Source organism: Polyodon spathula, chromosome 6 (genome assembly GCF_017654505.1).
Source record: "Polyodon spathula isolate WHYD16114869_AA chromosome 6, ASM1765450v1, whole genome shotgun sequence".
Classification (NCBI taxonomy): domain Eukaryota; kingdom Metazoa; phylum Chordata; class Actinopteri; order Acipenseriformes; family Polyodontidae; genus Polyodon; species Polyodon spathula.
Window position 1 is genome coordinate 35847565 of NC_054539.1, and position 24729 is coordinate 35872293.

The following is a 24729-nucleotide window of genomic DNA, read 5'->3' on the forward strand; positions in this document are numbered from 1 at the left end:
CAGAATTATTCCGGGCTTAAAAGGCATGTCATATGCAGACAGGCTAAAAGAATTGAATCTATTCAGTCTTGAACAAAGAAGACTACGTGGCGACCTAATTCAAGCATTCAAAATTCTAAAAGGTATTGACAGTGTGGACGCAAGGGACTTTTTCAGCCTGAAAAAAGAAACAAGGACCAGGGGTCACAAATGGAGTTTAGAAAAAGGGGCATTCAGAACAGAAAATAGGAGGCACTTTTTTACACAGAGAATTGTGAGGGTCTGGAATCAACTCCCCAGTAATGTTGTTTGAAGCTGACACCCTGGGATCCTTCAAGAAGCTGCTTGATGAGATTTTGGGATCAATAAGCTACTAACAACCAAACGAGCAAGATGGGCCGAATGGCCTCCTCTCGTTTGTAAACTTTCTTATGTTCTTATGTTCTAAAAACGTTGTTTTCAGGTTGTCCTTTGGTTGACCAACTAGAAAGGAAGGGGGGAGAAATCAACAAAAAAACAGAAGGGAGACCGCATCAAAACAAGAACAACAACTCAGGTAAGACAACCATTAAATGTATTTATCTAAATGCTAGAAGTATCAGAAACAAAATTCTAGAACTTGAAGCTACTGCACTAACAGGTAACTATGATGTGATAGGTGTTACAGAAACTTGGTTGTCTGAGAGTGATGGGGACGAATATAATATTTGTGGGTATACACTGTATAGGAAAGACAGGCAGGACAGAAGAGGAGGAGGGGTAGCGCTGTACATAAGAAACAGTCTTGAAGCCCAGGTGTTAAACCTGGACAAAGAAAATAAAACCGAATCAATATGGGTCAGAATAACAGACAAAAATTCAAAAGGCATAATAATAGGAGCATGCTATAGACCGCCAGATTCAGACGGTGAGCACAATAATCTGTTATACAATGACATTAGAAATGTGTGTAGCAAAGGAGAAGCCATACTAATGGGGGATTTCAACTTCCCCCAAATAAAATGGGAAAACCCGGTGGGTAGCGCGAAGGATGAAATAGAAATGGTGGAAATGACAAATGACTGCTTCCTAACACAATTTGTGAAGGCACCCACTAGAGGGGAGGCATGCCTTGATTTAGTCTTTTCAAATAACGAAGATAGAATAACTAAAACAGAGGTCAGAGAACCACTGGCAAACTCAGACCACAACATGGTCTCATTTGAAGTGTTTTTTAAATCCCCAAAAGTAAAGACTAAAGTTAAGGTTTACAATTTTAGAAAAGCAAACTATGAAGGCATGAAACAGAGACTAACAGAAGTAGATTGGAGTAAAATAGAGAAAACACCCACAGAAGAAGGATGGTTGTTCTTCAAAAATGTAGTACTAGAGGCGCAAAACAATTACATCCCTAAAGTAGACAAATCTAAATGTAAAACTAAATTGCCAAAATGGTTTAATAGATCAATTAAAAAAAATATTCAGCGAAAAAAGGCACTTTACAGAGCATTAAAAAAGGACCAAAAAGAAAGTACACAGAAAGAGTACACGGAACTGCAAACGCAAGTCAAAAAGGAAGTTAGAAAGGCCAAGAGAGAAATAGAAATGAACATTGCTAAGGGAGCTAAAACCAATTCCAAAATGTTTTTCCAATATTACAACAGCAAGAGAACATTCAAAGAGGAGATTAAATGTTTAAGAGATACAAATGGCAAAATCGTAGAGGAAGAAAAAAAAATAGCAAATATGTTAAATGATTACTTTTCACAAGTTTTTACAAAGGAAGATACTGACAACATGCCCCACATGTCATCCAGTTCCTATCCAGTTTTAAATAACTTTAGCATAACTGAGGCAGAAGTGTTAAAGGGACTAGGAGCTCTTAAAATAAACAAATCCCCTGGGCCGGACGAGATCCTCCCAGTAGTACTCAAAGAAATGAAAGAAGTAATTTACAAACCGCTAACCAAGATCATGCAGCAGTCTCTTGACACAGGGGTGGTACCGACAGACTGGAAAATTGCAAACGTAATACCGATCCACAAAAAGGGAAACAAAACTGAACCAGGTAACTACAGACCAGTAAGCCTGACTTCTATTATATGCAAACTTATGGAAACTATAATAAGATCCAAAATGGAAAATTACCTATATGGTAACAGGGTACTGGGAGACAGTCAACATGGTTTTAGGAAAGGGAGATCGTGCCTAACTAACTTGCTTGATTTTTTTGAGGATGCAACATCGATAATGGATAATTGCAAAGCATATGACATGGTTTATTTAGATTTCCAGAAAGCTTTTGACAAAGTCCCGCACAAAAGATTAATTCTCAAACTGAACGCAGTTGGGATTCAAGGAAACACATGTACATGGATTAGGGAGTGGTTAACATGTAGAAAACAGAAAGTACTGATTAGAGGAAAAACCTCAGAATGGAGTGTGGTAACCAGCGGTGTACCACAGGGATCAGTATTAGGTCCTCTGCTATTCCTAATCTACATTAATGATTTAGATTCTGGTATAGTAAGCAAACTTGTTAAATTTGCAGACGACACAAAAGTAGGAGGAGTGGCAAACACTGTTGCAGCAGCAAAGGTCATTCAAAATGATCTAGACAAGATTCAGAACTGGGCAGACACATGGCAAATGACATTTAATAGAGAAAAGTGTAAGGTACTGCACGCAGGAAATAAAAATGTACATTATAAATATCATATGGGAGATATTGAAATTGGAGAAGGAATCTATGAAAAAGACCTAGGAGTTTTTGTTGACTCAGAAATGTCTTCATCTAGGCAATGTGGGGAAGCTATAAAAAAGGCTAACAAGATGCTCGGATACATTGTGAAAAGTGTTGAATTTAAATCAAGGGAAGTAATGTTAAAACTGTACAATGCACTTGTAAGACCTCATCTTGAATATTGTGTGCAGTTCTGGTCACCTCGCTATAAAAAAGATATTGCTGCTCTAGAAAGAGTGCAAAGAAGAGCGACCAGAATTATTCCGGGCTTAAAAGGCATGTCATATGCAGACAGGCTAAAAGAATTGAATCTGTTCAGTCTTGAACAAAGAAGACTACGTGGCGACCTAATTCAAGCATTCAAAATTCTAAAAGGTATTGACAGTGTCGACCCAAGGGACTTTTTCAGCCTGAAAAAAGAAACAAGGACCAGGGGTCACAAATGGAGTTTAGAAAAAGGGGCATTCAGAACAGAAAATAGGAGACACTTTTTTACACAGAGAATTGTGAGGGTCTGGAATCAACTCCCCAGTAATGTTGTTGAAGCTGACACCCTGGGATCCTTCAAGAAGCTGCTTGATGAGATTTTGGGATCAATAAGCTACTAACAACCAAACGAGCAAGATGGGCCGAATGGCCTCCTCTCGTTTGTAAACTTTCTTATGTTCTTATGTTCTAACAGTACACCAATCAGTTACTGCGAGAGGAACAGCTGAGAGCCAGTGTAACTTTGCAAAAGGAGATACAGACCTTGGTAGAGCGAATCAATGATTTGGCTAACAGGGTTTTGCCTAGCTCTCAACCCATACCTGCTGGTCACTGTTTACAGAAAATGACTAGTAACGATGATGTTGAGGCTTATTTGAAAACTTTCAAGCGCACCGCCGAGAGAGAGAAGTGGCCCATTGACCAGTGGGCTGGACTGGTCACTCCTTTTCTTTCCGGGGATGCCCAAAAAGTGTACTTTGACCTGGAACAAGATGAGGCTGCCGATTACGGCAAACTAAAGGTGGAGATCCTTGCCCAACTTGGCGTCACTACAGCAGTTCGAGCCCAAAACTTCCTTGGCTGGAAGTACCAGGAGGATAAAGCACCCAGGTCCCAAATGTTCGACCTCATTCATCTAGCCAGGAAATGGCTCCAACCTGAGGCTTTAACCAACGGCCAGATAGTAAAGCGAGTTGTGATGGATAGATACCTACGAGGATTGCCACCAGGTCTGCGCAAATGGGTTGGACAGGGAGACCCATCTAACGGAGATCAGCTAGTAGCACTGGTCGAACGCTACATGGCAGCAGGAGCGTTGCTTCAACCCACCGGACCAGAACGTTCCCCGATCCCGAAAGTCCGGAACTATAGCGGAACTGGTAAGACTGTTCCTGGGGAAAGGGGAACCGAAGAGCAGACTAGGTCTGCGAAGGGACATTTTGATAGTGGGGTATCTAAGGGTAAACATGACCTGGGGCTTAAACAAAAGGGAGTTTCAAGGTTTAATGTTCGGTCATTTAGCAGGCCCTTAAGGTGCTTTAGGTGCACTGAATATGGTCATATAGCGGCTAACTGTCCTGAAAATGAGGAGCCGATGCAGTGTAACATGGGAGAACACCCTAATCCCAGCTCTCTATATACCTGTACTATAGTGTCTGTAGCCATGGGGAACCCAAATGGCCATAAACACATGTGCCCAGTGGTTGTAGAGGGAATTAAGGGTAAAGCATTACTTGATTCAGGAAGCATGGTAACCCTGGTGTCCGTGCAATTAGTGGACCCGCAAAAATTAGACAAGGACCAGGACCTTAATATTACTTGCATACACGGGGATACGTGCAACTACCCAACGGCAATTATATGTATTACAACGAGTGCTGGGTCTCTTAACTATAGAGTGGGAGTAGTACCGACGTTGCCGTATCAAGTAATATTGGGTCGGGACTTTCCCAGTTTTACAAAACTGTGGGGAAAACAGGGTGCATTGGATATGCCCGATGAAATTGAGGTGGCAGGAAGGGAGCCACAGAGTAACTGCCCAGAACCCTTACTTCCAGTGTTAGAGAGTGACATTGTTACGGAGTGTAAACCAGAGTTTCCAATGGGTGTAATGATAGGAGAGGATGGGGATCGTGAAGGTCCTAGCCTCTTGGGTAAGGTCCCAGACCTAGAACAAAACTTACCTGATTTGGGAACAAATGCGGAAAATTTTGGGACCGCCCAATTACGCGATCCCACTTTAGTTTCTGTCAGGGAGAGTGTAAAAGTGGTAAATGAGGTTCAAACAAATCCTAAGATCCCTCTCACCTATCCTCACTTTTCTATGCAGAATGATTTGTTATATCGCATAGACAGAGGGGGGAAGAGATTGTGGAGCAGCTAATTGTGCCCCAACAATTTAGGAGGGTGGTGCTAGATTTAGCCCATGGACATCCCCTAGGGGGACATTTAGGGGCAGAGAAAACCACAGAACGTATTGTTCGTAGGTTTTACTGGCTTGGGATACATGCTGATATAGCCCGACACTGTACCTCCTGTCCTGAGTGCCAGCGTACAGCCCCTTTTAAAACGTTCCGCAGCCCATTAGTGCCACTGCCAATAATAGAGGCTCCATTTGAGCGCATAGCCATGGATTTAGTAGGTCGGTAGGGACGGTAAAAATTGGGATTTCTTGCTACCTTACTTAATGTTCGCTGTAAGAGAAGTGCCCCAAGCTTCTACAGGATTCTCACCTTTTGAGCTTTTATATGGCAGACATCCCCGGGGCCTTCTGGACTTAGCGAAAGAGGTCTGGGAGCAAGAACCCACCCCGTGTCGTAGCGTTATTGAATATGTCTCTCAGATGCAGGACCAGATAGCTGCTGTAATTCCTATTGTGAAGGAACATATGCTGCAGGCTCAAGCCCAGCAGAAGCACAGTTATAACCGACAGGCAAGGGTCAGGGTTTTTCAGCCCGGAGACAGGGTTCTGGTGTTAGTTCCGACGGTAGAGAGTAAATTTTTGGCTACCTGGCATGGCCCATATGAGATCATTGAAAAGGTTGGTGAGGTAAATTACAAAGTGAGACAGCCGGGGAGAAGAAAGGTGGAGCAAATATACCATATCGGCCTCTTAAAAGCATGGAGAGACAGGGAATGTCTATTGGCTATGGACAATAGTGCGTTGGAAGACTCTAAAGAAGTTCAGCCTGAGCCACAAGTTAGAATAGCCAATACTTTATCAGAGCTACAGAAGCAGGAGGTACGAGACTTTGTACGAAGAAATAGGGATGTGTTCTCCGCCATACCTGGCAAAACCGACATAGTACACCATGAAATATTGACCAAACCGGGAGAAAAAATAAAAGTAAAACCTTACAGAATACCTGAGGCTAGAAGGGAAGCCATTAAGGCAGAAGTAAGGAAAATGCTTAAGCTCGGGGTGATCGAGGAGTCACATAACGAATGTTCCTCCCCTATAGTGCTAGTTCCAAAACGTGACAGGACACTTCGCTTTTGTAATGATTATCGGAAGGTGAATGAAGTGTCCAAATTTGATGCGTACCCAATGCCTAGAGTTGATGAGTTGATTGAGCGATTGGGTCCAGCGCGTTATTTAACAACCATCGACCTAACAAAAGGGTATTGGCAGGTCCCTCTAACTAGCGAGGCCAAAGAAAAGACAGCGTTTTCCACACCCGAGGGCTTATTCCAGTACACAGTTTTGCCTTTTGGTTTGCATGCTACATTTCAGCGCATGATGGATAGGATCTTAAGACCACATAGGGAATATTTCAGCCGCATATTTAGATGTGGTCATATACAGTACTGACTGGGACACCTACTTGGTGAGAGTACAAGCAGTACTTAATTCTATAAAAAGCGCTGGTTTAACTGCTAACCCCACTAAATGCACAATAGGGCTGGAGGAAGCCAAATATTTGGGTTTTAATGTAGGAAGAGGTGTTGTAAAACCACAAATTGATAAACTGGAGGCAATAGAAAAATGGCCATGTCCAGTTAGCAAAAAACAGGTCAGGGCATTCTTAGGATTAACTGGTTACTACAGTCGATTCATTCCTGACTTTGCCTCAATAGCTGCACACCTGACAGATCTTACCAAACGTGGAAAAAACCTAATGGTAAAATGGACTGCAGAAACGGAGGCTGCCTTTCAGAGGTTGAAAGCGGCTCTATGCACACAGCCAGTATTAGTTACACCACATTTTGATAAAGAATTCATGGTACAAACTGATGCTTCTGAAGTAGGGATAGGGGCAGTGCTTTCCCAACAGGTACAGGGCAAAGAGCACCCTATAATGTTTTTAAGTAGGAAACTCACTCCACAAGAGAAAAACTACGCTATAGTGGAAAAAGAATGTTTAGCAATCAAATGGGCACTGCAAGCACTTAAATATTACTTACTGGGCAGATGGTTTAAACAAATTACTGACCATGCTCCCTTAACTTGGATGAAGAACAATAAAGAGAAAAATGCTAGGATAACCAGGTGATTTTTAAGCCTACAGGCATTCAATTTTACAATTGAACACAGGGCTGGCCTTTTTCAAGGAAATGCGGATGGGTTGTCATGTGTTCACTGTTTGTTCACCAAGGTCGCTCGTCTCAGTAGGTCTGAGCTGGGGGGAAGGATGTGTGACAAAGTGAACTATAAAATATATGGAAAAGTGGTAGTGGGTGTGTATATTGGTCCAAGAGTGACAATGAGCCTGTATCCTCTCCACTGAATTTGGGTCACACAAGTAAATTGAAGTCTTTGACTGCCAAGTCAGAAAAGACTACAATTCCCAGACTTCCACAGGGGTGACCATTTTGAGACAAGGGTTGTCACCTGTTTCCAATTAGGCAGCCATAAAAGAGCATGGTTTTTCCAAAAGCGAGGAGTGTAGAGGAGATGACAGACAGAAAGGCCAAAATAGATTAAAAGGTTGGTGTTCTACCTAAGGGGGAAACATTTATTGCCTAGTTTAAGGCATGTTTTGGTTAGTCAGTAAACAGCTTAGCTGTCTGTAGAAAGGAGAGTTAAAAGACAGCTATAAGGTTTAGGTAGCGCTCGGTAATAAAGAGCTAGGTTTTGTTTTGTTTGCATTGTTGGAATTTGATTTGTTTGAATCTGGAACTCTGGATAAAGAGAGCACCCGCCTGAAATAAACATATTAAAACAAAATACTGTGGTCCCGAGTGCTTGGTTCCCAACAGATTGTGTTCAAGACCCGAAAGGACAGTGACAAAACACCCCAGTCTGTCACTGTGTGTGTGTGTGTATATATATATATATATATATATATATATATATATATATATATATATATATATATATATATATATAAGGTCATTTGTGCACTACAATGGTTGATATTAACGAGGTGTTGACCAGTATAGGTAATTACACTCAGTAAAAGTCAAGTCTCTATGGCAGTGCAAAAGTTCAAAATTCTTTCAGCCAAACTTTCAATTTAGATGGCTTACCAAAAGAGTTTCTGTAAAGACATTCCTTGTCGCACTCTCGTTATCTTGCTTCAAAGGAATCGATTACATAACTTTATTTTCTTCAAAAAAATCTCTTTTAGTTAAAACACGATTAGAGAAACAAACAACGTGTTTCGACACCACCATGTCTTCATCAAGTTCACATTAATTGTGATGAAAGTAGTCGTTACATTTATACCAATTAATTAGTTACATTGAATTTAATTGAATCGTGGCTCTGCATCAAGCTTAAAATATATAGCAACTGGAAAAAGTAACAATCCCTGAAAGAGGAGGTAATATAATCAAACAGCTTTTGAGAAGAGTCTTTTTGGATTTTCACTTTGAAAACAATGGAACCACATGGGTTAAATTAAACCCTTGATCTCAGTTCTTATCTCTGATAGAAACTGCATATTCTGTCCTTATTAATTAAGAATTGAATTAGGTTAAAGATTAAATAAAATATAGCTGATGGTGTTTAAGTATAGGAGCGTTTAAGGTATAATCGTTACTTATTTGCAATTGATTAATGCATAAATGAAGATTCTGGTGTGCATGATTTCTGATAATGTGAATTGTTAATGTATTTTGTAACCTTTTGCTATTGACATTATTCTGTTCATATTGATGGTTTTAGGCTATACATGATTTTAATAGATTGTGCAAGTTATCTCCTTGAAGTTTAGGATACATAGCTTGTTAACATTACACACATTTTTTATAAGGGTTATTAATGTTTCATGAAAATACACAAGAAGTGTTTGCTTGCCTATTTGTAGAATCTGGAACTATTTAAATGATTAGAGAGAACTTGTTGTTCGGTGGTTCAAGTACAATTAATTATTAACATTGAAATTGTTGATTTGCTTTAGATTTAAAATGTTTTAGAAGCAATGATTATTAAATGTTTATTGATTAATTTATTTAATTGACACAGACAAAATGCATTGTTTGTTTGTTTGTTTGTTTTTCTAGTCATGTTTTAACTAAAAGAGATTTTTTTTTGAAGAAAATAAACAAGCAGGAGTTATGTAATTGATCTGTTTAAAGCAAGATAACAAGAGTGCGACCATGAATGTTTTACGGAAACTCTTTTGGTAAACCATTTAAATTGAAAGTTTGGCTGAAAGAATTTTGAACTTTTGCATTGCCGTATACTTTTGATGCTTTTATCCAGACCAATTGCTATTTGTAGACCTATACAAAAAGCACATTTTCATGAAAAAAAAAATGTTATACAACGAGACATTAGTGCTTCTTCACTTGTACCATATGTGGATTAGTAGTTAGAGCACTGTGCTCTGTGGAATGTCACAAGTTCCACCCCAGGTGGGGGACACACTGCTGCTTTACCTAGATTGGTCCAGTAAAAAACCCCACTGTATACGTGAGTAATTGTATGTTAAAAAAAAAAAGTCAAAATTCTAAGTTGGCTGAGTGGATACAAACAGACTACATTTTGTGAACTACATGAAATCGGGTACATTTTTTTTTTTTTTCCTCAGTAATAAGGCCCCCCCTGAGAATAAACATGTACTATGTCATTGCAATCACTCAGGTGAAACAATAATTTGCCCAAACATCAATATTTTTCAACAAAAACTTTCAGGAAGTATTGTGTGGTCCTTCAGGTCATAGAGATACATGTGTAAAAAATGTGTTCTAAGCAGAACATACAAGAATAAAAAAATACTTTAAAAAATGTTTAAAAAATAAATAAATAAATATATAAATATCCTGTAGTTCCTCATTTAATTAAAAATACAGAAAGAATTTATCAGGTAGAAATAAATAAATTGTTTTAAAAAAATGCATAGAGGAATAAATATATGTATAAATAACTATTTTAAATAAAGGACTAATCTAGAAATTAATGTTTATGTTATAAATGTATAAATAAATTAATAAATAGCAAGCCAGAAAAATGTCATATTAATTGATTCTTTTATCCAGAGCAATTGACATTTGTATACCTAAAAAAAAAAAAAAGTTTTCATACCCAGAAAAATAACTAAAAAGTTATACAACGAGACATTAGTGCTTCTTTACTTGTAGCACATATGGAGTAGTGGTTAGAGCACTGTGCTCTTGACTGGAAGGTCACAAATTCCATCCCAGGTGGGGAACACACTGCTGCTTTACCTAGATTGATACAGTAAAAAAGCCTACTGTATAAATGAGTAACTGTATGTAAAAAAGATAATACTTTAAACTTTTCTTTGGAGTTTTACTCAGTGTTGTGTAGTCGAGGGTAAACACAGGTCAACGGCTTTTACCCACTTTGAATTTGGGCAATATATCGTTTACACTCTTCTCATATAAGGGATACAGTTTTTACTCACTTCTACTCTCCTGTGATGTGCAAATCCTATGTTAAAGACAATGTATTTTAACGGCGAAAGTCTGTGTTCAGAGAACGTGAGCAGAGTGAAGCAGTGACAATTCCACTACTCGTAATATCCTCCGCTCTTTCTTTCCGCTTCACTCCTTGTGATTCTTGCTCCGTTTCCCTTGCTGCAGACAATTTTATTAAAAAAGATATATACTAAGTAAATAAACTAGCTGTTTTTCCCCCATCGTGTTGCCGATTGAAAATGAAAAGATGTAATTTACATTCAGAAAGGAATATCATTTAATTGTTCTTATTAATCGCATACCTTGACCCAAGTAAGAAAAAAACCTAAAAAAAAACAAAAAAAAACCCAGCTATAAAAAAAAAAAAACTGACAAAGTGCTCAGAGAAGTTATCTAATTGAATTCGAAGACACTTTCTCATTATTATTGCTTACTAAAGAAAACATGCGTACATTTCAAACTTTACATATGATTCAAAGAAACAATAAGGAAAGTTATGATGTTCTTAACAGCTAAGCCATGAGAAATTACCAGATCTAAAGTATGGCCACATTTATGCATAGGACCTTTGACATGCAGGATATAATCTAAGGAATCCAGTAGCCTAAAAAATTCCAAGGAGTTAGAATCAGAATCAGTGTCAATGTGAAGGTTAAATTCACCCAATAAAAGAATCCTATCATATTTGACTGTCAATATAGAAGGCAGATCGCCATAATTCAGTCAGAAATAGTGCATTTGACTTAGGCGGTCGATAAATAATTACAATATGAACAGGTAATGGACTGTTTAATGTCAAGGTTAAAATGTCAAACGATTCTAAGTTAAGTGATTCTAAGAATGAACCCTTAAAAAAAATGGTTTATTCCACAAATTTGTTCAAAAAGACAAACACTTAACATCAGCTTGCTGCAAGACTTACAAAAGTTCCAGAAAATTACAAAAATTCCTGTGGATTAGCAACTAACCTGTGGAGTGGTTAACATGTAGAAAACAGAAAGTACTGATTAGAGGAAAAACCTCAGAATGGAGTGTGGTAACCAGCGGTGTACCACAGGGATCAGTATTAGGTCCTCTGCTATTCCTAATCTACATTAATGATTTAGATTCTGGTATAGTAAGCAAACTTGTTAAATTTGCAGACGACACAAAAGTAGGAGGAGTGGCAAACGCTGTTGCAGCAGCAAAGGTCATTCAAAATGATCTAGACAAGATTCAGAACTGGGCAGACACATGGCAAATGGCATTTAATAGAGAAAAGTGTAAGGTACTGCACGCAGGAAATAAAAATGTACATTATAAATATCATATGGGAGATACTGAAATTGGAGAAGGAATCTATGAAAAAGACCTAGGAGTTTTTGTTGACTCAGAAATGTCTTCATCTAGACAATGTGGGGAAGCTATAAAAAAGGCTAACAAGATGCTCGGATACATTGTGAAAAGTGTTGAATTTAAATCAAGGGAAGTAATGTTAAAACTGTACAATGCACTAGTAAGACCTCATCTTGAATATTGTGTTCAGTTCTGGTCACCTCACTATAAAAAAGATATTGCTGCTCTAGAAAGAGTGCAAAGAAGAGCGACCAGAATTATTCTAGGTTTAAAAGGCATGTCATATGCAGACAGGCTAAAAGAATTGAATCTGTTCAGTCTTGAACAAAGAAGACTACGTGGCGACCTAATTCAAGCATTCAGAATTCTAAAAGGTATTGACAGTGTCGACCCAAGGGACTTTTTCAGCCTGAAAAAAGAAACAAGGACCAGGGGTCACAAATGGAGTTTAGAAAAAGGGGCATTCAGAACAGAAAATAGGAGACACTTTTTTACACAGAGAATTGTGAGGGTCTGGAATCAACTCCCCAGTAATGTTGTTGAAGCTGACACCCTGGGATCCTTCAAGAAGCTGCTTGATGAGATTTTGGGATCAATAAGCTACTAACAACCAAACGAGCAAGATGGGCCGAATGGCCTCCTCTCGTTTGTAAACTTTCTTATGTTCTTCTTATGTTCTTATCTGCTGAGAAATGTGTTGAACTTATAAGGACTACTGGTATACTGGATGCCCAATAAGATCTATCTATCTATCTTGAGCTGGAAGCTCAGTATTTTGGTAAATCTGACTACCCTTGTGCAAATTGAGACCTGGAGACAGACCTTCAATTAATTTATCAGGTAAGCTTTATTTATAATTTCACACACAATTTATTGCAATTTGAAAATAATGGAAAAGAAAACAAAAACCTAACCCAATTTCAGGTATTAACTAAACTTGCTTTATTTCCCTCAGTATACTATTCATTTATAAAAATAAGAAAAAGAAACAAGGACTTTAACACAAGTTAATTGGGGAAATCTTTCCCCTTTCTTCAGGTACGTATAGTACAACAGTCCTTCATTTATTTAATTCACCACTTTTAACAGGTTTCTTCATTCCAAACTGCATTACTCAGTCAATAAAGGTATCAGCCTAGGCTGATGATATTATTTGGTTAGTCTGCAATCAAGAGGATGTACAGGTTTTAATTGAAAGCCAGAAAGAGTTTGAAAAGATCTTATCTTTGTGTGTGAACTGGTGTAACAGCAGTCCTGGGCTTATTGGGGAGGGACAGTTGTGCAGGTCTCTGACATTAGTGGAAAGACTACAGTAGAGTCAGACATGTTTTAAATATTTGGGGGGTTACTTGTGAGATGAGAAGGTGATGCAGAAGGCAGTCTTCCCAGCGACAGCTAGTAGAAGCGACAGCGTGGGAGAAGTACAGGTGTGGAAAAGTGCAGAGCAATTTAGAAGCAGTTTGAAAGCAGGTTGACAGCTGCAGCAGAAACTAAACTTAAAAAAAAAAATAAAAAAAATTAACATGGTGTTCAAGCCAGTAATCTGTGACACCTGCATGATGTGGGAAATCCGAAAAAACCCAGCAGAGCTAAACCAAGTGTGCGTAAAGTGCCGCGCGATCCAGGACTTGCATAAACTAGTAAGTATGCTAGAAATGGAGCTGGAAGAAGTGAGACAGCAAGAGGATCTTGAGGAGCTGGCAGACCCACAATTCATGGAAGTCTGAATCACCCCTAACAGACTGAAAGCCACCAGGGAGATAGAAGGTCAGAACAGCTGGGCTCAGGTAGGCAGAAGCAGGGAAAAAAAGAAACTTTATAGACGGGACAGACTGCACTTAAATAAAAAAGGAACCAATCTACTTGGAGAAAAGATCCTCAAGCAGGTTCAGAAGCATTTAAACTAGAAAGGGGGAGAAATCAACAAAAACACAGAAGGGAGATCGCATCAAAATTTATTTATCTAAATGCTGGAAGTATCACACACAATTTTAGAACTAGAAGCTACTGCACTAACAAGTAACTATGATGTGATAGGTGTTACAGAAACTTGGTTGTCAGAGTGATGGGGATGAATATAATATTTGTGGGTATACAATGTATAGGAAAGACAGGGGGGACAGAAGAGATGGAGGGGTAGCGCTATACGTAAGAAACAGTCTTGAAGCCCAGGTGTCAAAAATGTAGTACTAGAGGCGCAAAACAATTACATCCCCAAAGTAGACAAATCTAAATGTAAAACTAAATTGCCAAAATGATTTAATAGATCAATTAAAAAGAATATTCAGCAAAAAAAGGCACTTTATAGAGCGTTAAAAAGGGACCAAAAACAAAGTACACAGAAAGAGTTCACGGAACTGCAAACGCAAGTCAAAAAGGAAGTTAGAAAGGCCGAGAGAAATAGAAATGAACATTGCTAAGGGGGATAAAACCAATTCCAAAATGTTTTCCCAATATTACAACGGCAATAGAATATTAAATGTTCTAATATAAAAGAGGTTAAATGTCTATGAGATACAAATGGCAAAATCATAGATGAAGAAAAAAAAAATAGCAAATATATTAAATGATTACTTTTCACAAATTTTTACAAAGGATGATATGGACAACATGCCCCACATGTCAACCAGTTCCTATCCAGTTTTAAATAACTTTAGCATAACTGAGGCAGAAGTGTTAAAGGGACTAGGAGCTCTTAAAATAAACAAATCTCCTGGGCCAGATGAGATCCTCCCAATAGTACTCAAAGAAATGAAAGAAGTTATTTACAAACCTCTAACCACGATCATGCAACAGTATCTTGACACAGGGGTTGTACCGACAGACTGGAAAATTGCAAACGTAATGCCGATCCACAAAAAGGGAATCAAAACTGAACCAGGTAACTACAAACCAATAATTCTGACTTCTATTATATGCAAACTTATGGAAACTATAATAAGATCCAAAATGGAAAATTACCTATATGGTAACAGTATCCTGGGACAGTCAACATGGTTTTAGGAAAGGGAGATCGTGTCTAACTAACCTGCTTGATTTTTTTTGAGGATGCAACATCGATAATGGATAATTGCAAAGCATATGACATGGTTTATTTAGATTTCCAGAAAGCTTTTGACAAAGTCCCGCACAAAAGATGAATTCTCAAACTGCACACAGTTGGGATTCAAGGAAACACATGTACATGATTAGGGAGTGGTTAACATGTAGAAAACAGAAAGTACTGATTAGAGGAGAAACCTCAGAATGGAATGTGGTAGCCAGTGGAGTATCTCGGGAATCTGTGTTAGGTCCTCTGCTATTCCTAATCTACATAAATGATTTAGATTCTGGTATAGTAAGCAAACTTGTTAAATTTGCAGACGACACAAAACTAGGAGGAGTGGCAAACACTGTTGAAGCAGCAGAGGTCATTCAAAATGATCTAGACAAGATTCAGAACTGGGCAGACACATGGCAAATGGCATTTAATAGAGAAAAGTGTAAGGTACTGCACGCAGTAAATAAAAATTTGCATTATAAATATCATATGGGAGATACTGAAATTAAAGAAGGAATCTATGAAAAAGACCTAGGAGTTTTTGTTGACTCATATGTCTTCATCTAGACAATGTGGGCAAGCTATAAAAAAGGCCAACAAGATGCTCGGCTACATTGTGAAAAGTGTTGAATTTAAATCAAGGGAAGTAATGTTAAAACTGTACAATGCATCAGTAAGACCTCATCTTGAATATTGTGTTGTTCTGGTTACCTCGCTACAAAAAGGACATTGCTGCTCTAGAAAGAGTGCAAAGAAGAGCGACCAGAATTATTCCGGGTTTAAAAGGCATGTCATACGCAGACAGACTAAAAGAATTTAATCTATTCAGTCTTGAACAAAGAAGACTACACGCTGACCTAATTCAAGCATTCAAAATTCTAAAAGGCATTGACAATGTCGACCCAAGGGACATTTTCGACCTGAAAAAAGAAACAAAGACCAGAGATCACAAATGGAGATTAGACAAAGGGGTAATCAGATCAGAAAATAGGAGGCACTTTTTTACACAGAGAATCGTGAAGGTCTGGAATCAACTCCCCAGTATTGTTGTTGAAGCTGGCACCCTGGGATCCTTCAAGAAGCTGCTTGATCAAATTCTGGGATACATAAGCTAATAACAACCAAACCAGCAAGATGGGCCGATTGGCCTTCTCTCATTTGTAAACTTTCTTATGCTCTTTCTTCTTATGTTATTAAGGAGTTTTAGAAAAAGTGAAAGGACATTTACAGAGGTGGCAGTGGCTTCTTCCTCAGATGTCCTTGAGAGGACGAGTGCTGGTTTATTAATAATTTGGTCACCTCTATTCTATGCATAAATTAGTCTATGTAGAGAACCCACAGCTCCGGTTTAAACTGATTAAATGCCTGCTTTTAGAGGTTTTTTGGGAAGGGTGCCACTGGCTAAGGCAGTGTGTGTTGTATCTGCCCCTGGGGGAGGGAGGATAGGGGCTGATGGATATTGAGTGCAGGACAGCTGCTTTTAGGCTCCACTCTTTACAGAAAGTTATATTCCCCTGAACAGCTGCCCTGGATAACCAGCACTCATCCTATAAAGGACATCTGAGGAAGAAGGCACCATCACCTCTGTAACTGGCCTATCACTTTTTCTAAAACTCTTTCTGCAGCACCGCCTCATCTCCTAAATAATTAAAACCTTTCAGTTAAAACCTGTACATCCTCTTGATTGCAGACAAACCCAACAATATCATCAGCATAGGCTGAGACCTTTATTGACGGAGTAATGCAGTTTGGAATGAAGAAACCTGTTAAAAGTGGTGAATTAAATAAATCAAACACTGTTGTACTATACGTACCTGAAGAAAGGGGAAAGATTTCCCCAATTTTTAACTTGCGTTACTTGTTTCATTTTCTTATATTTATAAGTGAATAGTATACTGAGGGAAATAAAGCAAGTTTAGTTAATACCTGAAATTGGGTTAGGTTTTTGTTTTCTTTTCCATTATTTTCAAATTGCAATAAATTGTGTGTGAAATTATAAATAAAGCTTACCTGATAAATTAATTGAAGGTCTGTCTCCAGGTCTCAATTTGCACAAGGGTAGTCAGATTTACCAAAATACTCAACTTCCAGCTCAAGATAGATAGAGGTGTTGCTGTGGGTAGCCCAGAGAATTAATATAGAAGACCACTGATGCGAATTCCCAGCTATGCTAATTTAATACATTTTGGGGTACAAACGTGGCTGATTTTGTCCGTGGTAGGTACCAATGAAATATGCTACTTTAGGGTAGTGTACAATGAATTGTATCATATTACTAAGGGACAGAAAATTGTTGACTTAAAGCAATCAGCTATCCGATAACCAAACATGAAGATAACAAAGGTGTAAAGGATGAAAAAAATATCTTACAGTGCTTTGCAAAGGGCTTTATTTATATATTCATTGCAGAGTGCTGCATTTTTTAAAATTTGTAGTAGCTTCAATATTTTTATAACCTTGTTTATAAAACAACTGAAATACAAATCACTATCATTTTATGAGTCAAATGACAATAATTTGAAAAAGTTGAGTAAATGGTATCGCAACCCCCCCCATGTATTCAGTATTACAATTTATCTGAATATCCGTCACAGCCTGTGTTTTTAAAAAAAAAAAAAAAAAACTCTAATGCCAAATCTGTCTACCTTACATTGATTATGCAGTTACACAACGCTTTCTCCAGTATCACCTGGGTGAGACAATTTATTAGATGTCAATTCGTGCAGCGATGTTCCGGGTTTTTGTTGGGCATTGCCGACAGCTCCGAAACTTATTTAGTAGTCTAATAATAAAAAACCCCACAATATTTAGTAAACCAAAAACAAATAAACACTCGCGAACAGCAATCACAGGGGCTTTCTGTCCTTCAGGGTTATTTATTGTTTAACCAAAGCAAGGAACCAATGACGTCGCTTCGTCCTCTTAATATACTGTCATAAATGACCCCTCGGTAAACGATTGCAGCCACTCCTCCAGTCCGTGATTGTCACTTAATTTCCCTTGCGGGTCAATGCATTCATGTATCAAAGCTCTGCCCTCTTCCTAGATGACTGACTTCCTTTTAACCTGTGGAATGAATTGTCAGGCAAAAAGTCCAAGGTACTCGGTCCTTGCTATTTAGCACCCTCACAAGTCGGGAGGGAGATTTACCAATAAGAATCATTATCTTTGTCACAGTACCGGTACTGTATTGCTGTAGCGTGTCATCGCTTTAGTTTTGGCAAGGGTTATTTTCAGAATGATATTGTTCTGAATTTAAATACTTATTCTGTTGAAAATATAGTACTATACCAACAAAACCAATACAGTACACCTAAATGGAAGCCTACAGTTCTTTCAGCTATGTATTTTTGATATTAGATTTATTTTATTTAATTTTGCTGACTGTAGTAGAAATTTGAGCGAGTTTATGTCACAATCTTCACTGCTGAAATTCCTGGAATATAAGGTATGGCTTTGTCCATGCAAATCTCTTTTTTTTTTTGGTCAATTTGCAAGGCTTTATCAACATGAGAAATGTACTCAGCCTTTTACGTTAAATTAGAATGTATTCCTGGAGCACTGCTAAACTAACCTTAAACCCCTCCCAAAAAATGACTTGTGGAACAGCATTTAAGAAGTGACACTTAGGAGCAGCAGCATTTGCTCCTGTCCAAGGACATTTTTTTGTTTATTTACTTTGTTCAGTTACAGAAGCCTTTGAATATAGTGCTTGCCAAAATTGGATTTAGTGTAACACACTAATGTAGGTATTTGCCTTTTTGTTAACCTCTAGGATCACACAGTTTTCTTCATATTCTGCAGTGAGCTTTGTATGAGACATTTTCCTTGTAATTTTTTTTTTTTATTTGATTTTTTGAATATGCGATATAAGCAAAACTGTGCATGTGAAAGTAATCTAACAGGCAAATGAGTGCTTGAGACAACAAATTTGGTATAACAGTTTGACATACAGACAGATCGACAGCAACAGATTCTGATACTAATATAAAAACTCTAAAGTAACCCTAACCCTAACACCTGAACACTTCACTATATCCCCTGGCCAATGGCCAATTAGAATATATAGAAGCTTGTGTTTGTCCTCTTTGCAGGTGAGCTGGCACTGGAGGTACCTGATAGAATTGGATCAGCTGTGGATGCCCAAGTGCCTGCGGTTTGGGTGGTGGATAACCTTCTCACCTACTTCTTTCGAGCAGGGAGTCTGGAAGAGGCACTACATTGAAATGGTTCGGGAGCTGCATGTCACCAGACCAAAGGTACCAAGCTTTATGAAAATAATCCCTTATATTCAAGCATGCATGTCAGTGACATTCATCCCCAGCCACAGCTGTAAATTCAAAATTAGAGCCATCAGTAACATGAAAAAGTAGATACTGTAATACGGCAGAGAGGGGGTTAAAATCCTTCCCTGCAGAAAACGTGTGAGAATGCACATTTGGGTGTTAATGGCTTAATTGTTTTATTGTTTAGTAATCCCCTGCACCTGGTGTTAATTGCAAATTAGATCCAGGTGCAGGGTATTTAAAGAATGCAGCCAGTCTGTTCGGGGCTGCTGAGAGGTAGAAAGCAGAAAGTGTGCTCTGGTTCCGAGCAGTCTAAAGTAAGTGTTGAGTTAAACCTGTGTGATTTGTTTTGTGACAGGTAAACGGCTTAGCTGTCCTGTATCAGTTAGGTTCCAGCTTGTGTGTAGTTAGTGCTCCGAATAGGAGTAGGTGTTTATTTTGTGTTTTGTGTATTTCAGTTTATTAATAGTGCACGCAAGCGCTTTAAACTCCATTTCCGTGTTTGGGTCTGTTTTAAAAGGGGCAACGAACCGTGAGAGTTGCGCGATCCTTTTCACAATACATATGCCATATCCACTGTATGTACATTAAAAAATGTAAGTTTCACATACAGGCAGATAGACAGATGCCTTCCTACTAACTCCAGATTCTGTTGATCTGAATAGCTTGTGCTAATGTCCAGATCAGTGTTTGTCATAAGTTAAGTGTTTCTCCAGATACATAAAACTGTGTGGCATATGGACAGAGAGACAGGCAGACAAACTGAGCCAAATATACCCTTGGATTCTGATATTTGTAATGTTTTTTTTACAAAAAAAAATGTAAAAATAAAACATTAATCTGAACAACAACAGACATTCGATTTAAAAGTTAACAGCGTTACTGTTTTAACAGCATTTAGTAAAACGTTTTGTTAAATTTTCCATACATAAATGAGTCTTCTGTATAGATATTTAATCACATACATAAATGTTGAAAAAACTAAAATGTAGTATTTATTATAAGAATTGGATAAGCACATTTCTTGACAAATGGACAAGCACTTCTCTAGAACTTTTACATGGGTACATACACCCACCTACACTTTATGCAAATTCCTGTTGGGGGATAATGCAGTAAGTCACAGCTGAGCTGAGCTAATTCTCTGTGTGTCTGTTCTGTTACAAAGGTGGATCTATATCGTAACTGCACAAAAGTCATGTTGTATCAAATTATGCTCTGTTTTTTGACAGAGCAAATGTGTTATCAAAATTAAGTAAACTGTGGAAACTAAAACATGAGTAGGTACAGGTTAGCTACCAATACATTAGTTGGACAACAAAACTGGTAGCTCACTGAAATGATACAAAAATGTGTTTTTGGCTTGTTTTCTCATCAGACTCCCCAAAAGACAGAGTTTATTGTTCCAGAAGTCGAGCCAATCCGAAAGGATGTCTTTGACTTGAAGCTGAGTCACTCCTCTCTGTCCCAGTTGGTGCCCTTATCCCAGAGGGGAACTTTTGGGAAAGCATATAGGATGCTGGGGAAAGGGCTTCCACCATGGAAGTCCTCTGACAAGCACCCGACTGACACCCTGCGTTTCAACTACCTTGACAACTTCGACCCCCTCGAACAGGCGCACCAAGGGTAAGGATAGCTTTCTACTACAAGATTGTAGTAATGAAAACCTCTGAGTTGATACTGTATACCTTGGGTAACATTTGTCTTGAATGTTTCAACTGTTTAGAACTTACGTATATTTATCCAGGAATTGATAAAATCTCATTTACAGACGAGACCTGGCCAAGAAGGTAGCAGTCCAAGATAAATAAATCACAGCACACTGTCAAACAGATAACATATTGGCAAGTTAAAGGAATTACACTGACAGAGAGGGCACCTCAGTATACCCCTAGATTATAATACAAATAATGTGTGCTACAGAATGCCCTTAGCAAATCTCATCACAGATAGAAAGCTTCCACTTACTGTAGAACCTCCCTGTTATAAAAACTTGAGGAGTGTCCCCCAACATTGTCATTGGCATAACTCCCTTCAGTAGCAGACGTGATACTCTCAGGCAGGCAGGAATCATCTGAAAAAGGAGGAGTATTTTAATCTGAAATGTGAACTTTATTGTTGGTTTAAAGCATACATTGCCGTCACATGCTTTTTAACGGGAGAAACACAGCATAATATGACCATGTCACGGATAGACTTGTGGTGACGTCACACCAGGAAATATATTGACACAGCACTGGGGATGAATTTATGAGGCGTGTTTTAATTATAAAAGAAAAGGTTTAACCCTTTGCAGTCTGATGTCGGACCCTGTCCAACATCATCAGAAAGACGTAAAGCACAGGTTTCTAGTTATTTTTTCTCCGGAAAAAGCAGAGAAAACCTTTCAATGGCCGAGTGAGATTGATAGGAGCAGACTGAAACTGAAAAAAGGGTGTATCTCAGACCCATCCACTACAAAGATAACACTGATATAACAAAGGAGGTAGCTGCTTCTACATCCAGTGCTCAAAGAATATCACAGACATTTGCAGACCTTTTTGAGATGTTATAGTAATAAAATAATGACTTGGATCGCATTATTGAGGAGTTTGGTGATAAAACGAGTGATTAGGAGAGGACTTATCAGTATCTATAAAGAGGTGTGTGAAAAATACAGCGAACAAGGGGTATGGCTTGTCTGTAGCTACAGTACTGAGTGTCCTTTTGCGATTCAATGCCTTTTAAACCCCTGTTTTACTCTGAAAAAAAAACATTTTCAACAGCACTTGTAAAATAAACAGTGTGTGTGAAAATAAATTGGACCTGAAGCGCCTGACGAGCTTAATAAGTGGACTGCAAAGAGTTAAACAAAACGGCACGGTGGCCAAAAGAGTCAGACAAAATAGACACGGAACAAAACAAACAAGTATCATGCTGGTGTATAACCAGCACATATAGCAATTGTTATTTCTCTATTTCAGTTCTCTTTACTCACATTCCACCTTGTTCAGTCAAAGCTGCAGGTTTTTATACAGACAGTCTCCAAATAGCAATAACTAGTCAATCTGGAGAGGGTCACCTTCTGCACGATAACATGGATGGAGAATTTTAACCCCATCCATGCTGTAAAATAAAACAATGTGTTTTAAACACTAAACCATACATTTTAAATAGTAAACAATACAAAATACACACAGGATGGGGTGTACACTATCACAGACCACTTACCTCATCAAGCTCGCCTTTATCAAAACGCCTGTTGTTAATACTGTTTATTATGTTTACAATAATTTTGATTAGTTTATAGTGCTTTTCTCTGAAGTACACAACACAAACATTTTATTAGTGGCTTACATCAATAACATATATTGCACATATTGTAGGATACATCATTTTACAGTTTTTTGTTTTGTTTTTTTTTACGTTTCCCTGCAGACAAAACAAAGGCAAGGGGATTAATCCCGATCTCAGCAAAATGGAACATGAAAGGAAGAAGCCACCCTCCACCATAACCTACAAACTACGCAGAGCAAAGTCACTTGTAAGAGCAAATTAATCAAGCATGTTTCAGTGATCCACAGGGATCAGTATTAGGTCATCTGCTATTCCTAATCTACATTAATGATTTTGATTCTGGTATAGTAAGCAAAATTGTTAAATTTGCAGACAACACAAAAATAGGAGGAGTGGCAAACACTGTTGCAGCAGCAAAGGTCATTCAAAATGATCTAGACAAGATTCAGAACTGGGCAGACACATGGCAAATGACATTTAATTGAGAAAAGTGTAAGGTATTGCATGCAGGAAATAAAAATGTGCATTAGAAATATCATGGGAGATACTGAAATTGGAGACGGAATCTATGAAAAAGACCTAGGAGTTTTTGTTGACTCAGAAATGTCTTCATCTAGACAATGTGGGCAAGCTATAAAAAAGGCCAACAAGATGCTCGGCTACATTGTGAAAAGTGTTGAATTTAAATCAAGGGAAGTAATGTTAAAACTGTACAATGCATTAGTAAGACCTCATCATGAATATTGTGTTCATTTCTGGTCACCTCGCTATAAAAAAGATATTAATGCTCTAGAAAGAGTGCAAAGAAGAGCGACCAGAATTATTCCGGGTTTAAAGGGCATGTCATATGCAGCCAGAAAGAATTGAATCTATTCCGTTTTGAACAAAGAAGACTGCGTAGCGACCTAATTCAAGCATTCAAAATTCTAAAAGGTATTGACAGTGTCGACCCAAGGGACTTTTTCGACCTGAAAAAGGAAACAAGGACCAGGGGTCACACAAGGAGATTAGACAAAGGGGCATTCAGAACAGAAAATAGGAGGCACTTTTTTACACAGAGAATCGTGAAGGTCTGGAACCAACTCCCCAGTATTGTTGTTGAAGCTGACACCCTGGGATCCTTCAAGAAGCTGATTGATGAGATTCTGGAATCATTAAGTTACTAACAACCAAACGAGCAAGATGGGCCGAATGGCCTCCTCTCGTTTGTAAACTTCCTTATGTTCTTTCTTATGATATCTGTTCGGGGGGGGGGGGGGGGGGGGGGGCTACGGCTTCTTCATGATATCAGTTGAGTCTCTTAAGGGGGCTGTTGTTATACAGTAGGTCTGAAATGAATCCTAAGAAACTTGAGAACATAACACTTTTTTATTTTTATTTTTTTAAACTACAAGCACTGTGCCTCCAGGGGTGTGGAATTCATATCGCTGGACGCCCGGGACAGCAAGTTTTATCATTTATACTTTGCCTGTTGGACTAATAACTAATGTGCCATCTCATCCCACAGATGCTCAATTGGATTGAGATCTGGTGACTGGGCAGGCCACTGCAGTAAGCTGAATTCACTGTCATGTTCATGGGATCATTCCTGGACAATCCTAGCCTCGTGGCATTATCCTGCTGAAAAAATCCATTAGCAGATGGATACACTGCTGGCATGAAGGGAAGCACCTAATTGTCAATAATGTTCAGATATCCTGTGGCATTCAAAATTGCTCCACTTTTATCAATGGGCCCAATGTGTGCAATGAAAACACACCCCACACCATCACACCACCACCACCAGCCTGCAATGTTGACACGCGGCATGATGGATGCATGTACTCATGTGATTTTCTCCATACCCTAGTCCTCCCATCAGCAGGAACCGGGATTTATCAGACCAGGCAATGTTTTTCCAATCCTCCAGTGTTTTTGTTCCTTAGCCCGCTGCAACCACAGTTTCTTGTGTTTTGCTGAAAGAAGTGGAACTCTGTTAGGTTGTCGCCTGCCATACCCCATTCGTGTCAAGGTACGATGAGTTGTGCATTATTTTATGGATCTTTCGGCACCAGTGTTGTACTGGACTGCCAGTTGACTAACTGCAGCCCGTCTGTTGCTCTGCACAATTCGTGTCAGCCACCTTTGGCCTCTTTCATCAGTGAGTCATTTTCGACCACTGGCCTGCCATTGGCTGGATGTCCTTTGGGTGGTGGACAATCCTTGATACACACGGGAAACTGCTGAGCGTGAAAATTCCAACACTTAAATCTTTTGTCTTGCCCATTTACCCTCTG

At 38.7% G+C, this 24729-nt stretch overlaps 1 protein-coding gene across 8 annotated transcripts in view; it reads left to right on the top strand.

Annotated features, from left to right (window-relative positions):
- Positions 1 to 24729, top strand: part of fbxo16 (F-box protein 16) — an 82298-nt gene that overhangs the window by 37122 nt on the left and 20447 nt on the right. For all 8 annotated transcript variants that reach the window (XR_005950482.1, XR_005950484.1, XR_005950483.1 and 5 more), the window contains 3 exons: positions 18986 to 19150; positions 20556 to 20803; positions 22595 to 22700. Coding sequence is in view for 5 of the 8 variants with exons in the window: in XM_041252796.1 (XP_041108730.1) it covers positions 18986 to 19150; positions 20556 to 20803; positions 22595 to 22700 (519 nt within the window). In the remaining 3 variants the exon portion in view is untranslated. The remainder of the gene's footprint in view (positions 1 to 18985; positions 19151 to 20555; positions 20804 to 22594; positions 22701 to 24729) is intronic.